The sequence below is a fragment of the Pan troglodytes genome, chromosome 15 (genome assembly GCF_028858775.2).
Source record: "Pan troglodytes isolate AG18354 chromosome 15, NHGRI_mPanTro3-v2.0_pri, whole genome shotgun sequence".
NCBI lineage: Eukaryota > Metazoa > Chordata > Mammalia > Primates > Hominidae > Pan > Pan troglodytes.
This window is the reverse complement of record NC_072413.2, coordinates 53,008,930-53,021,799: the sequence shown is the minus strand read 5'-3', so window position 1 is coordinate 53,021,799 and position 12,870 is coordinate 53,008,930. Positions and strand designations below refer to the sequence as shown.

The 12,870-nt window shown below is 38.9% G+C and overlaps 1 protein-coding gene across 7 annotated transcripts in view; it reads left to right on the top strand.

The window, feature by feature from the left end:
- Positions 1-12,870, top strand: part of WDHD1 (WD repeat and HMG-box DNA binding protein 1) — an 84,963-nt gene that overhangs the window by 147 nt on the left and 71,946 nt on the right. For 3 of the 7 annotated variants that reach the window (XR_010151121.1, XM_509959.9, XM_009427843.5), the window contains exons 2-3: positions 214-306; positions 12,444-12,555. Coding sequence is in view for 2 of the 7 variants with exons in the window: in XM_509959.9 (XP_509959.5) it covers positions 230-306; positions 12,444-12,555 (189 nt within the window). In the remaining 5 variants the exon portion in view is untranslated. Of the gene's footprint in view, positions 1-213; positions 307-1,382; positions 1,519-12,443; positions 12,556-12,870 lie in introns of all 7 variants that reach the window. The other 4 variants (XM_063793400.1, XM_063793399.1, XM_001161792.8 and 1 more) reach the window with 2 other exon arrangements.

Sequence of the window (12,870 nt, the reverse complement as noted above, 5' to 3'; positions counted from 1 at the left end):
CCGGCTGCCCGCGTCCACCAAGGAGATGCGTGTTCCCTTTCCAGCTTATTGTCTGACAGACCCTCTGCCTTATCCCGCTGGTGTCACTCGGGTGGGGGAAACCGGGCTGCGGAGAACGGGCCCTAGAGGAGACTAAGCTCTCTTCCTATCCCTAGCCTCGCTGCTTTTCTCTCTTTTGAAATAATAAGACTGGCTTTTATAAAACATTTTCAGATAGGTAAAGGAAAACATGCCTGCCACACGGAAGCCAATGAGATATGGGCATACAGAGGGACACACGGAGGTCTGTTTTGATGATTCTGGGAGGTAAGGTTCTTTGAGAAACAGAACGTTTTAGGTGCAAATGTTAAAACATTTATCCTTAAACTTTATATGTGCAGTCAGCTGAAAATGACTCATGCGGATAGAGGAATAATGTTGAAATCTAAAATGGCACACATATTTCTTTAGATTTATTGTTTGATTCGGGCCGTCATGGTAGTTGTAGTATATCGACAAAGTTATAATCGTACTTCCAGAGGAGTTGGAAAGATGCGAGCTTCTCTCTATATATTTTCCCCTTCCCTGCATCTTACATTATTAATTTTGTCAGATCACTAGTTACTGCCTACTTGTCAAATTCGGTGGCCTGTTCTGTTTGGAATGATATCCTTCCATGCCTTTAGTGATGCTATTTCCTTTTTTGCTTATTTTTTTTTTTAACTTTTTGACGGCTTAAAACAATTTTTTCCTCTGATTTCTAAACTATAATATTTTCCTACGGTTATTCTGGTCCCTTTTATCTTTCCAAGTCCCATTCTTACGCACTACTGCTCGATTGCAAGGCTTCCACTGTCGCTTCTATGTTGATTGATTCATTGAAAAAATACTTGTGTGTCTCTTTTGCTGGGGGCTAGAGAGAGAATAGAGCGAACCAGACACAGTCTTTTCCTCCTTTGAGCTTAAGGTCTTTTTGGATTGACAGGCATTGAACACAAATTAATCACAAAAATAAATGTGTATTTAGAAACAAGTAATATGTGCAGTCATAAACATGTATGAGGAGAAGCTCATCTAGTTAAAGGAGTCAGGGAAGGCTTCTTTGGACAAGTGTTTCTTGAGACGCCATCTGAAGACGGAGCAGGCATTAAGCAGTATAAAGAGATGAGTGGTGGTGGCGGTGGGGTGGTGATGTTGGCATAGTAAGCAGAGGCAATACTGTGTGTAAAGGCCCAATGGGGCCAGGGATCATGGTATGCTCAAAGAACTGAAGGAAAATAGCCTTACTAAAATGTGGAGAGTGATGCAGAGTTTAGTGAGAGATGAATCTGTGAAGTTAGGCAATGGATGTCCTATCCAAGACCTTCTGGACTTTATTAAGGAATCTCGTTTTATCCTAAAAGCACTGAGAAGGTATTAAAGGCTTGAAGCAGAGAGACGTGATCAGATTTGTTTTTGAGAAAATGCATGGAGGATGAATTGGAAAAGGAGCACTCATGGATGCAGAAAGACTGTTAGAAGATACCTGTATTAGTTTGGGTAAGTGTGATAGAAGCTTAGACTAGAGTAAACATGGGTGTGTAGAAAAGAGCATACATTCAGGAAATATTTAAAAAGATAAAGTCAACAGGATGGATCAGATATTAAGGATGGAGAAAGAGGCAACAGGGATAACGTCTACATTTCTGAATGTTACAGTTGAGAAAGTGATGCTTCCACTTGCAAATAACAGGAACACTTGAAGAAGGGCGTATTTCAGAGGTAGAGCTGTGGGTGGAGATTGAGTTTGCGTTTGGATGTGATTATTGTAGGATTTCTTTGAGATATTCAACTAGAGGGATAAAGTACACAGTTGGATAATTGTGTCTCAAGCTCAGAGAAAAATGTGAGCTAGAGATAGAAATATACAATTGACCCTTAACATGAATTTGAATTGTGTATGTCTACTTATACGTGGATTTTTTTCATTACACATATTAGAAAATTTTTGGCAGTTTCTAACAATTTGAAAAAACTAGCAGACGAACCATGTAGCCTAGAAATATGGAAAAATTAAGAAAAAGTATGTCATGAGTGCATAAAATCTATGTAGATACTAGCGTATTTTATCATTTACTACCATAAAATATACACAAATCTATTATAAAAAGTTGAAATGTACTAAAACTTACACACTCAAACATTTCCAGACCATCCGCAGTCAAGAGAAATGTAAACAAACATAAAGATGCAGTGTTAAATCGTCACTACATAAAATTAACTGTAGTATATACTGTATTACTGTAATAATTTCATAGCCACCTCCTGTTGCTATTTCGGTAAGCTTAAGTGTTGTATCTGCTTAAAACACTGTATGAGGTTGTATCTGCTTAAAACACTGTATGATGCTCATGAGCAGTTTGTCTCTCCAGTAAATTGCCTATCCCAGTAAAAAGACATCTCTGGTGGTTCTCATATATTTTTCATCATGTTTAGTCCAATGCCGTAAACTTTGAATAACACCATGGGAATCATATGAAGTGCCACTAGTGATGCTGGACATACTCCTAAGAAGCAGACAAAAGTCATGACATTAAGAGAGAAAAGTTGAATTGCCTGATAATGTACTGTAGATTGAGGTCTGCAGTTGCGGTTGCTCACTATTTCAAGATAAATGAATCCAGCATAAGGACCACTGTGAAAAGGAAATTTGAGACACTGTTACTGCAGCTATGCCAGCAGGCATGAAAACCTTGCACTGTTTGTGAAATAACTTTATCTTGTATTGAAAACGCAGCTTTTATGTGGGTATAGGATTGCAATAGAAAGGCATAGCTATAGACTCTAATGTGGTTCCAGAAAAAGTGAAGTCATTATCTGACAACTTAAAGTGAAAGGTAGGTGAAGGATCTAAAGCTGGAAAGTTTAATACCAGCAGAGGATAGTTTGATAATATCAGAAAGAGATTTGGCTTCGAAAATGTCAAGATGGCCGGGTGTGATGGCTCACACCTGTAATCCCAGCATTTTGGGAGGCCGAGGTGGGTGGATCACCTGAGGTCAGAGCATGCCCAACGTGTTGAAACCCTGTCTCTACTAAAAATGCAAAAAATTAGCCAGGCACAGTGGCAGGCACCTGTAATCCCAGCTACTCAGGAGGCTGAAGCAGGAGAATCACTTGAACCCGGGAGGTGGAGGTTGCAGTGAGCCAAGATTATGCCATTGCACTCCAGCCTGGGGATCAAGAGCGAAATTCCATCTCAAAAAAAAAAAAAAAAAGAAAGAGAAAAGGTCAAGATGGCAATAGAATCAGCTTCTGCTGACCAAGAGACAGCAGATTCCCAGACACCATTACGAAAATCATTGAGGAGAAAGGACATCTGCCTGAACAGGTTTTTTGTTTGTTTGTTTGTTTTGTTTTTTTGAGATGGAGTCTAGCTGTCTCCCTGGCTGGAGTGCAGTGGCGCGATCTTAGCTCACTGCAACCTCCGCCTCCTGGGTTCAAGCGATTTTTCTACCTCAGCCTCCCGAGTAGCTGGGATTACAGGCATACACCACCACACACAGCTAATTTTTATATTTTTAGTAGAGATGGGGTTTTGCCATGTTGGCCAGGCTGGTGAACAGGTTTTTAATGTAGACTAAACTGCCCTATTCTGTGGGGGGAAAAATGCCACAAAGAACATTTATTAGTAAGGAAGGAAAGTGAGCACCAAGATTTAAGGCAGGAAGGCTAACTCTAATGTTTGGTGCAAATACAATCAGATTTGTGATCAGAACTGCCATTATTTATAAAGCTACTAACCCCCGGGCCTTGAAGGGAAAAGATAAACTCCAGTCTCTTAGTTGTACAACAAAAAGACCTAGACAATGAGAACCTTTTTTTCTGGATTGGTTTCACTGATGCTTTGTGCCTGAAGTCAGAAAGTATCTTGCTAGTAAGGGACTGCCTTTAAAATTCTTTTAATGTTGGGCAATGCACCTGGCCACCCAGAACACCATAAGTTCAATACTGAAGGTGTCAAACTGGTATACTTGCCCCCAAACACAATGTCTCGAATTCAACCTCTAGATCAGGAGTTCATACAGGCCTTTACAGGCTCATTACATAAACTAATCTATGGAAAGGATTGTCATTGCTATAGAAGAGAACCCCAGTAGAGAGAACATCCTAAAAGTCTGGAAGGATTATACCATTGAAGATGCCATCATTGTTATAGAAAAAGCTCTGAAGGCCATCGAGCCCGAATCAAATTCCTGCTGGAGAAAACTGTGTCCAGACGTTGTGCATGACTTAAGATTGACAGCAGAGCCAGTCAAGGAAATCATGAAGGAGATTGTGGGTATGGCAAAAAAGATAGGGAGCGAAGTAATTTCAAGATATAGACCTTGGAGACATTCAAGAGGTAGCAGACATGGCTTGGCGCGGTGGCTCACACCTGTAATCCCAGCACTTTGGGAGGCCCAGGCAGATGGATCACTTGAGGTCAGGAGTTTGAGACCAGCCTGGCCAACATGATGAGACCCCAGTCTCTACCAAAAACATAAAAAATTGGCTGGGTATGTTGGCACACGCCTGTAATCCCACACTCCACCTTCTCTCAGGAGGTGGAGGTTGCAGTGAGCCGAGATTGTGCCGCTGCACATTCCAGGCTGGCCAACAAAGCAAAACTCTGTCTCCAAAAAAAAAAAAAAGGAACGCTAATAGACACTAAACCAAAGAGTTAGCAGAAGACAATTTGATAGAAATGAGTTCTGCCTAACTACTGCCAAGTGATAAGGAAGAAGATGTAGAAGAAGCAGTGCCAGAAAACAAATTGACTTTAAGCAATCTGGCAGAAGGGTTCTGATTATTCAAGACTGCTTTTGACTTATTTTACAACGTAGACCCTTCTATGTTATGAGCACTGAAATTAAAGGAAATGGTGGAAGAAGGATTGGTACTGTATAGAAACATTTTTAGAGAAATTAAAAAGGAAAAGAGTCAGACGGAAATTTTGATGTGTTTTTATAAGGTCACACCAAGTATGCCTGCCTCTCCTGCCTCCTCCTCTACTTCCTCCCCCTCTTCCACCTCTGAGACAGTAAGACCAACTCCTCTTCGTGTTCCCCGTCAGCCTTCTCACTGTGAAGACGATAAGGATGAAGACCTTTATGATGATCTACTTCCACTTAATAAATAGTAAATATTTTTTCTCCTCTTTATGATTTTCCTGATATATTTTTTCTCTATATTGCTGTATTGTACAGATACAGTATATAATACATAGACAAAATATTGTTAATTGTTTATGTTATCAGTAAGGCTTCTACTCAACAGTAGGCTGTTAGTAAAGTTTTAGGATAATCAAAACTTCTATGTGGATTTTTGACTGTTTAGGGGTTGGAACCTGTAATGCCCATGTTGTTCAAGGGTGACCTTTACATCTTTAGCTGATACCTTCCAGAGTTCAGGGCTGAGGTTCTGGCTAAGAATATAAATGTGAGAATTGTCCTTATAAACATAATATTTATTACTGTGAACTTGGATGAAGTCACCTAGGGAAGGAGTAAATATAGGTAAGAAAAGAGGTTCAAGGGTACTCCAAAATATTTAGAGATCAAGTTAAAGAGGATCCAGCTAAGGAGACTAAGAAAGAGTAGCTAGAAAAGTAGAGAACTGAAAGACAAGAAGGATGTTTAGAAGCCAAAAGAAGTGTTTGAGGAACAAGAAATAATAGACTCTGTCAAATGCTCCTGGTGAGTCAGGTTGAAGACTGAGAATTCACCATTAGATTTAGCAATGTGGAGGCCATTGGCAAGTTTTATGGAATGGTAAGAATGAAAACCTTGAAGTGGATTCAAGATAATGGGAGGGGAGGAATTTGAATTAGTGAGGTTGACACTACGTGGTTTTGATTTTGTCTCTAGTACCAGTGGGGTATAGAAAGTAATCAGTCACTACTTAAGAGGGCTGAAGAGGAAGCAGTGACCCCAGAAGAATGACCAGAAAGAAAGCTGAGTATATAGAGATTTTGCTTGTGCCTCACCATGAACCTCATGAGACTCAATGATTAAGAGTCAAGAAGAGGTGGTCAGATTAGGGAAGGAATGTTGCTGTCTGAGGATAGAGTTGAGGTAGTAAGAAATGCGTTGGTAATCATTGACTCCTTGAGGTTATGTCATAAAGCTGATGAAGTCTTGATATAATTAATCTTCATGCCCAGACACTGATAGCGGATTTCTTTTTTGTTGAGATGGAGTCTAGCTCTGTCGCCCAGGCTGGAGTGCAGTGGCACGATCTCGGCTCACTGTAACCTCTGCCTCCTGGGTTCAAGTGATTCTCTCTCCTCAGCCTCCCAAGTAGCTGGGATCACAGATGCCCTCCGCAACAGCTGGCTAATTTTTGTATTTTTAGTAGAGACAAGGTTTCGTCATGTTGGCCAGGCTAGTCTTGAACTCCTGACCTCAATTGATCCACCGGCCTTGGCCTCCCAAAGTGCTGGGGTTACAGGCATGAGCCACCACACCCAGCCTTACTCTTTATTATTTTAAAGTAAATCCCATACATCTTATAACTAAAATCTGGTTTATTGGGGGTAGAACCTAGTAGAACAAAGCTTTAGCAAGAGTCATGAATCAAAAAAGAGAAGGCACAAATAAAATAATATTAGAGATAAAAAAGGTACAATATAGGCTTCAAAATACGTGAATACATTGACACCCTTATGCCAATAGTTTTGAAAATTTGAAACAAAGGTATAATTTTCTAGGAATATGTAAATTAACAACTTACCCAGTTTACCTAAGAAAAAAATAAAAATATTTATTTACATTGATTATCCAAACATTAAACATATGATCTAAATGTTAACATATGTAAGATAATCATTTCTGGTACATATTTATGTGCTTTAATCAGTTTCTTAGCCTGTCTGTCCCATGGTATTGCTGATATTTTTCTGAAAAATATATTTTTAATACAGTGTTATTTTAATTTTTCTCATAAAAAATTAGCTGTAGCCTTGTTTAGAGTTGCATTTTATGCTGAATAAATTTGAAGTTAAATCTTCAATTCTTTTCTTTTTTTTATTTGTTCGAGTCAGAGTTTCACTCTTGTTGCCCAGGCTGGAGTGCAATGGCACTATCTCGGCCCACTGTAACCTCTGTCTCCCAGGTTCAAGCAATTCTCCTGCCTCAGCCTCCCAAGTAGCTGGGATTACAGGCATGCGCCACCATGCCTGGATAATTTAGTATTTTTAGTAGAGATGGGGTTTCTCCATTGTTGGTCAGGCTGGTCTCGCCTCCCAAAGTGCTGGGATTACAGGCGTGAGCCACCATGCCTGGCCTAGACTATAATATTTTTTAATGAGAAAAATGTTAGGTTCTAAGGTACTTGGCAGGCTCATAGCAAATTCTACTAGGTGGGAGAGTCATAATTTTTAAGAATTTGTTTTAATTGAAATGGGTAAATACTTCAGCCTCAGTATTTTTATAGGTTCTGTCTTTTTATCTCCATTCAGGGTACACTTCTTCAATAATAGGGTCTTCACTGTTTTTAAGGACAAAATTCATCAAGTTGTCTATGATTCTTTTGGCTGTTTCACAGATTTTAAGCCTACTCTTTTATTTCATTCTGGCACAGAACATAAATTAATACAATTAAAAATAGGAGTTCTATCAAAAGATTCTTCCCACAAGTCAAGATATTCCAAAGTACAGTTACAGAATTTTAAAATGAAATCATTCACCATTTCAGCTTTTCATGTACAATTTGTTCAATTCTTATTTGCTTTTGTAGGGATAAATTTCAGTGTCTTCCTGTGCATAAGTTTTGTTTTCATGAATTGCATTTCACTAAAAGCTTCAAAAGCTTATGTTTAATGCTTTGATTAAAGATGTCTGTTTTCAACTAAATGCAACTAAGATTTAGAGGACTTGTTTCTAATAATAATAATACCATTATTACAGTAGGACACTTAGGTAGTTTTACAGAGTCGCTCGCTCTTCAAAGGCTTAAAGATTTTAAAAACCCAATCACTCCAAGCAGAGGGAGAAAGTATGTCCTGCAATGCTAGTATTTTTTGTGTATTTAATTAACATTGGTTTGTGCGCTGCTGAGGTGGGAGGATTGCTTGAGGCCAGGAGGTCTAGTAGTTTTTCTGTATATCACATTGATTTGTGTGCAGCTGAGGTGGGAGGATTGCTTGAGCCCAGGTCAAGCCTGCAGTGAGCCGTGGTAGGGCCACTGCACTCCAACCTGGGCAACAAAAACAGAAACAAAACATGTTTTTTTCAAAAATTCTGTTGTTCAGCAATTCTAGATATAAATAAAATCTGAAGATTTGACAAGTATGGCTTCTTTTTTGTTGGTGTGTTATCTTGCAGCTCATTTGGATAGAATCATGAATTGTAATTCCAAATTCAAGTACTTTTGTGTTTCACAGATTTCCTAATATAGTAAGAACATTGATTTTTCTGGCTGGGTGCAGTGGCTTACGTCTGTAATTCCAGCACTTTGGAAAGCTGAGGTAGGCGTATCACTTGAGGTCAAGAGTTCGAGACCAGGCTGGCCAACATGGTGAAACCCCATCTCTATGAAAATACGAAATTTAGCCAGGTGTGGGTGGCACGTGCCTGTAATACTAGCTACTTGGGAGGCTGAGGCAGGAGAATCACTTGAACCTGGGAAGTGGAGGTTGCAGTGACCCGAGATGGTGCCACTGCACTCCAGCCTGAGCAACAGAGCAAGGCCCTGTTTCAAAAAGAAAAAAAAAGAATATTGATTTTTCCTACAGCACTGTAGAAAACAATAAAATTAATATGTAGTTATTTGATACAATAAAGGATAAAACCATTTAGAAGAATGTTTAGACTACTCTAAAAGCACTTCTTTCACAGGACTGCTGAACTCTATTTCCTGCCAAAGTTTGTATTTGTATTACTGTAAAAATTAAGAATTTTATCATTAGTGTTAAACTTTTCAAATAAATTTAGATAGAATCCCCACTGATGTCAGATATTTCACTTTCAGCAGAATGAACTTCCAGAAGATTTACTTTGTTTCCATGAACTGAAGAGTAAACTCAACTATTATTGGAATTAATACGGGCGATTTTCTATTTAAAACTCCTGGTGACATTGATATAATACTTTTATCATTTAACAGTTTGAAAGTTATTTTGCTGTCTATGGCCATACCGCCCTGAACGCACCTGATCTCATCTGAAAGTTCTTTTGATAATGGAGACAACCCATTAACAGTCACTTCACTTTTTATGCTTGCACCAGAAAACTTGGAATGAAAAATGAACAAAATTATTTTAGAACAACTGACATTTCTTTTAATGCTGCACTGTCCAATACAGTAGCTACTAGCCACATGCAGCTATGTAGGTTTAAATCAATTAAGGTTAACTTCGTTAAAAAGTCAGTCTGTCTGTCACATTAGCCACATTTCAATTGCTCAGTACCAGGTATAGACCATTTTCATCACCTCAGAAAGTTGTTTTGGAGAGCACTGAGTTCTTAGGAAGAATCATGCTTCACAAGATATAAACTCACCTTCTGCAGGAGTAGAATCACAGTTTTTAGGCAGCCTTCTCAAGATAACTACTAACTTGAATAGATACTGATGCTTCTTTGGGACTTCTTTCTCTTCTAATTTTCCTGTGGTTGGTGTTATCACTATTGTATGACTGTAGCCCCGTGGTAAATGTCAACAAACATTTTATTCAAGTTATATTTTCATTATCAACTTTCCTGAGAAGAAGAAATTTAGTATTTAATCTTTTATTAAATATGTACTTGATATACTTTTTTAGCTCATTACCACTGAAAGGGTTGTGTTGGTTTTCATTTTTTTCCCGAAATTTCAAAAGCATAGCAATCAATAAAATTAATATGTAGTTAGTTATTTGATACAATAAAGGACAAAACCATTTAGAAAAACATTCAGACTACTCTAAAAGCTCTTTAGAAGACTGCTTAACTCTATTTTCTGCCTTTATTTCTTATTAATTCTACTATATTTCACTATAATTTTCCATTGGTCCCACCAACTGGCACCTGTAACTTTGTACGTCTCCTCTAGTGCATCTGCTGATACACCAAGAAGCCCATCGGGGCTGGGTGTGGTGGCTCATGCCTATAATCCCAGCACTTTGAGAGGCCGAGGTGGGTGGATCACCTGAGGTCAGGAGTTCAAGACCAGCCTGGCCAACATGGTGGAACCCCATCTCTACTAAAAACACAAAGATTAGCTGGGTGTGGTGGCGCACGCCTGCAGTCCGAGCTACTTGGGAGGCTGAGGCAGGAGAATCACTTGAACCCGGGAGGCAGAGGTTGCAGTGAGCTGTGATAGCACCACTGCACTTCAGCCTGGGCGATAGAGTGAGACTGTGTCTCAAAAAAAAAAAAAAAAAAAATTCCATCGGAACAAAAACGTGAAATACTTCTCTCATCACCATTGGGACTGAAAGAAGTAGCTATCCCTAGGGTCTTATGTCTGAATCCATTCCGTTTTTTATTGAATGCCTCACATGTTGTCCCCGAAAGGATTTGTTAGTCACATTGCATCAGGAAAGGGTAGGAAAAGGGGAGATAGCTTATCACTAGTCATTTTACAGATTTAACCATGTGTTATGTGTGTTATGTTACCAAATGAGACCATGGCAGAAGCTGGAAGTACAAAGAAGAGGTCTGCCAAACCCACCCTAGCCTTTTTTTTTTTTTTGAGACAGTGTCGTGCTGTTTCCCAGGCTATAGTAGTGCGATCTCGGCTCACTGCATCCTCTGCTTCCTGGGTTCAAATGATTCTCATGCCTCAGCCTCTGGAGTAGCTGGGATTACAGGTGTGCACAGCACTGTGTCTGACTAATGTTTGTATTTTTAATAGACTCAGGGTTTTGCCATGTTGGTCAGGCTCCACCCTAGCCAATTTTGATGCAACTAATAATAATATGTTTTAAAGTGAAAATTCCTGGACAATGCCAGGCCAATTGGACACATAAACCAGGAGTATCCCAGGCAAACTGAGACTTATGGTCCTCCTATCTACTCTCTATAGAAGGGAGCCTAACCACCTTACTCTGGCATTAAGGTTATTCTAAATAGGTGACCTAGACTTCATTTTCCTTTTCCTTTCCTGGCTTGTCTGCTCCAGGTAAACTCCCCCGTGCTGTATTAACTATATTTTTTTTCATGTGGTTTTCTCTGGAACTGCCCTTGTCACCAGTCTTAGCATATCTAGTCCTGCTTGTTCTTTGACTTCCCAGTGTAAATACCATCTTTCTTATGAATCTTTTTGATTTTCTCAGGTGAGAATTAATCTTTTTCTTTTGAACATCCACAGCTCTTTATATAGATTTTTTTTGCTGTTTATTATATATTATTTTTGTATTTTATTATATACATTATATTTTGTGTTTTTATTTGCTTTTTTGTATGTGTGTAGATAGGGCACATACTAAATGAGTAAAAGCATTTGGAAGATAAGTTTAAAACAAGTTATGATAGATACAGATGGTTATTTGAAACATGTTTAGATAGTTGAGCTCATCTATTCATTTATTAATTCAACAAACATTTATTAAGGTTTCTGTCAGAGACTGTTTGGTGCTAGGGATACAATGGTGGACAAGGAAGATACGGTCCCTATTGTTGCAGATTATATACCCATCTTTCTTACATTCTTACAAATAAATAATTTTATGCTGGCCAAGCATGGTGACTCATGTCTGTAATCCCTTGACTTTGGGAGGTCAAGACAGGCAGATCCCTTGAGCCCAGGAGCTCAAGACCAGCCTGGGCAATGTAGGGACACCCTGTCTCTACAAAAAATAAATTAGCCAGGCATGGTGGCATGCGCCTGTAGTCCCAGCGACCTGGGGAGCTGAAGTGGGTTGATCACTTGAGCCTGGGAGGCGGAGGGTTTAGAGAGCTATAATCATGATACTGCCTAGGCAACAGAATGAGACCCTGCCTCAAAATTTTATAATTTTATGCCAAAGAAGAACTAGAGTATTAAACTCATCTTTTATTTTATAGAAGGAAATTAGCACTTTATTTTTAAAGTTTAAGTGTATAAAATGAGAAAAAATACTGGCTAATGTCTTCATTTTGTGAAAAAGCGGTAAATATAGAGGTAGCATTCCAAAAAACTAATGTATATGAAACTAGGTGACTTTTTTTTTCCTTGAGATAGAGTCTTGCTCTGTTGCCCAGGCTGGAGTGCAGTGGTGCCGTCATGGTTCACTGCAGCCTTGACCTCCCAGGCTCAAGTTATCTTCCTACTGCAGCCTCCCAAGTAGCTGGTACTACAGGTACACATAACCATGCCTGGCTAATTTTTTAATTTTTTGTAGAGACTAGGTCTCTCTGTATTATCCAGGCTAGTCTTGAACTCCTGGCCTCAAGCAATCCTCCCACCTTGTACTCCCAAAGTGCTAGCATTATAGGCATGAGACACCATGCCCGATGACTTTAATTTGTGTCTTTTCTTCACAGTTTTATTGTGACTTGTGGAAGTGATGGTGATGTGAGGATTTGGGAAGACTTGGATGATGATGATCCTAAGTTCATTAATGTTGGAGAAAAGGCATATTCATGTGCTTTGAAGGTAGTAAAAACAGTTATATCAATTGATATGAAATGATACTGGCATGTGATTTTTATGCTTGAGTGAAAAAATATTTTTGAATATAGATATACCTTTGTTTATCTCATGAAATAATATTTTTAAATGTATGATAATGCCGTAACTTGCCCTACCATTTTTTTTTTGAGATGGGGTGTGAAAAATATTTTTGAATATAGATATACCTTTTTTTAACCTCATGAAATAATATTTTAAAATGCATGATAATGCCATAACTTGCCCCACCAATTTTTTTTTTTTTTTTGAAATGGGATCTTGCCGTGTTGCTCAGACTGG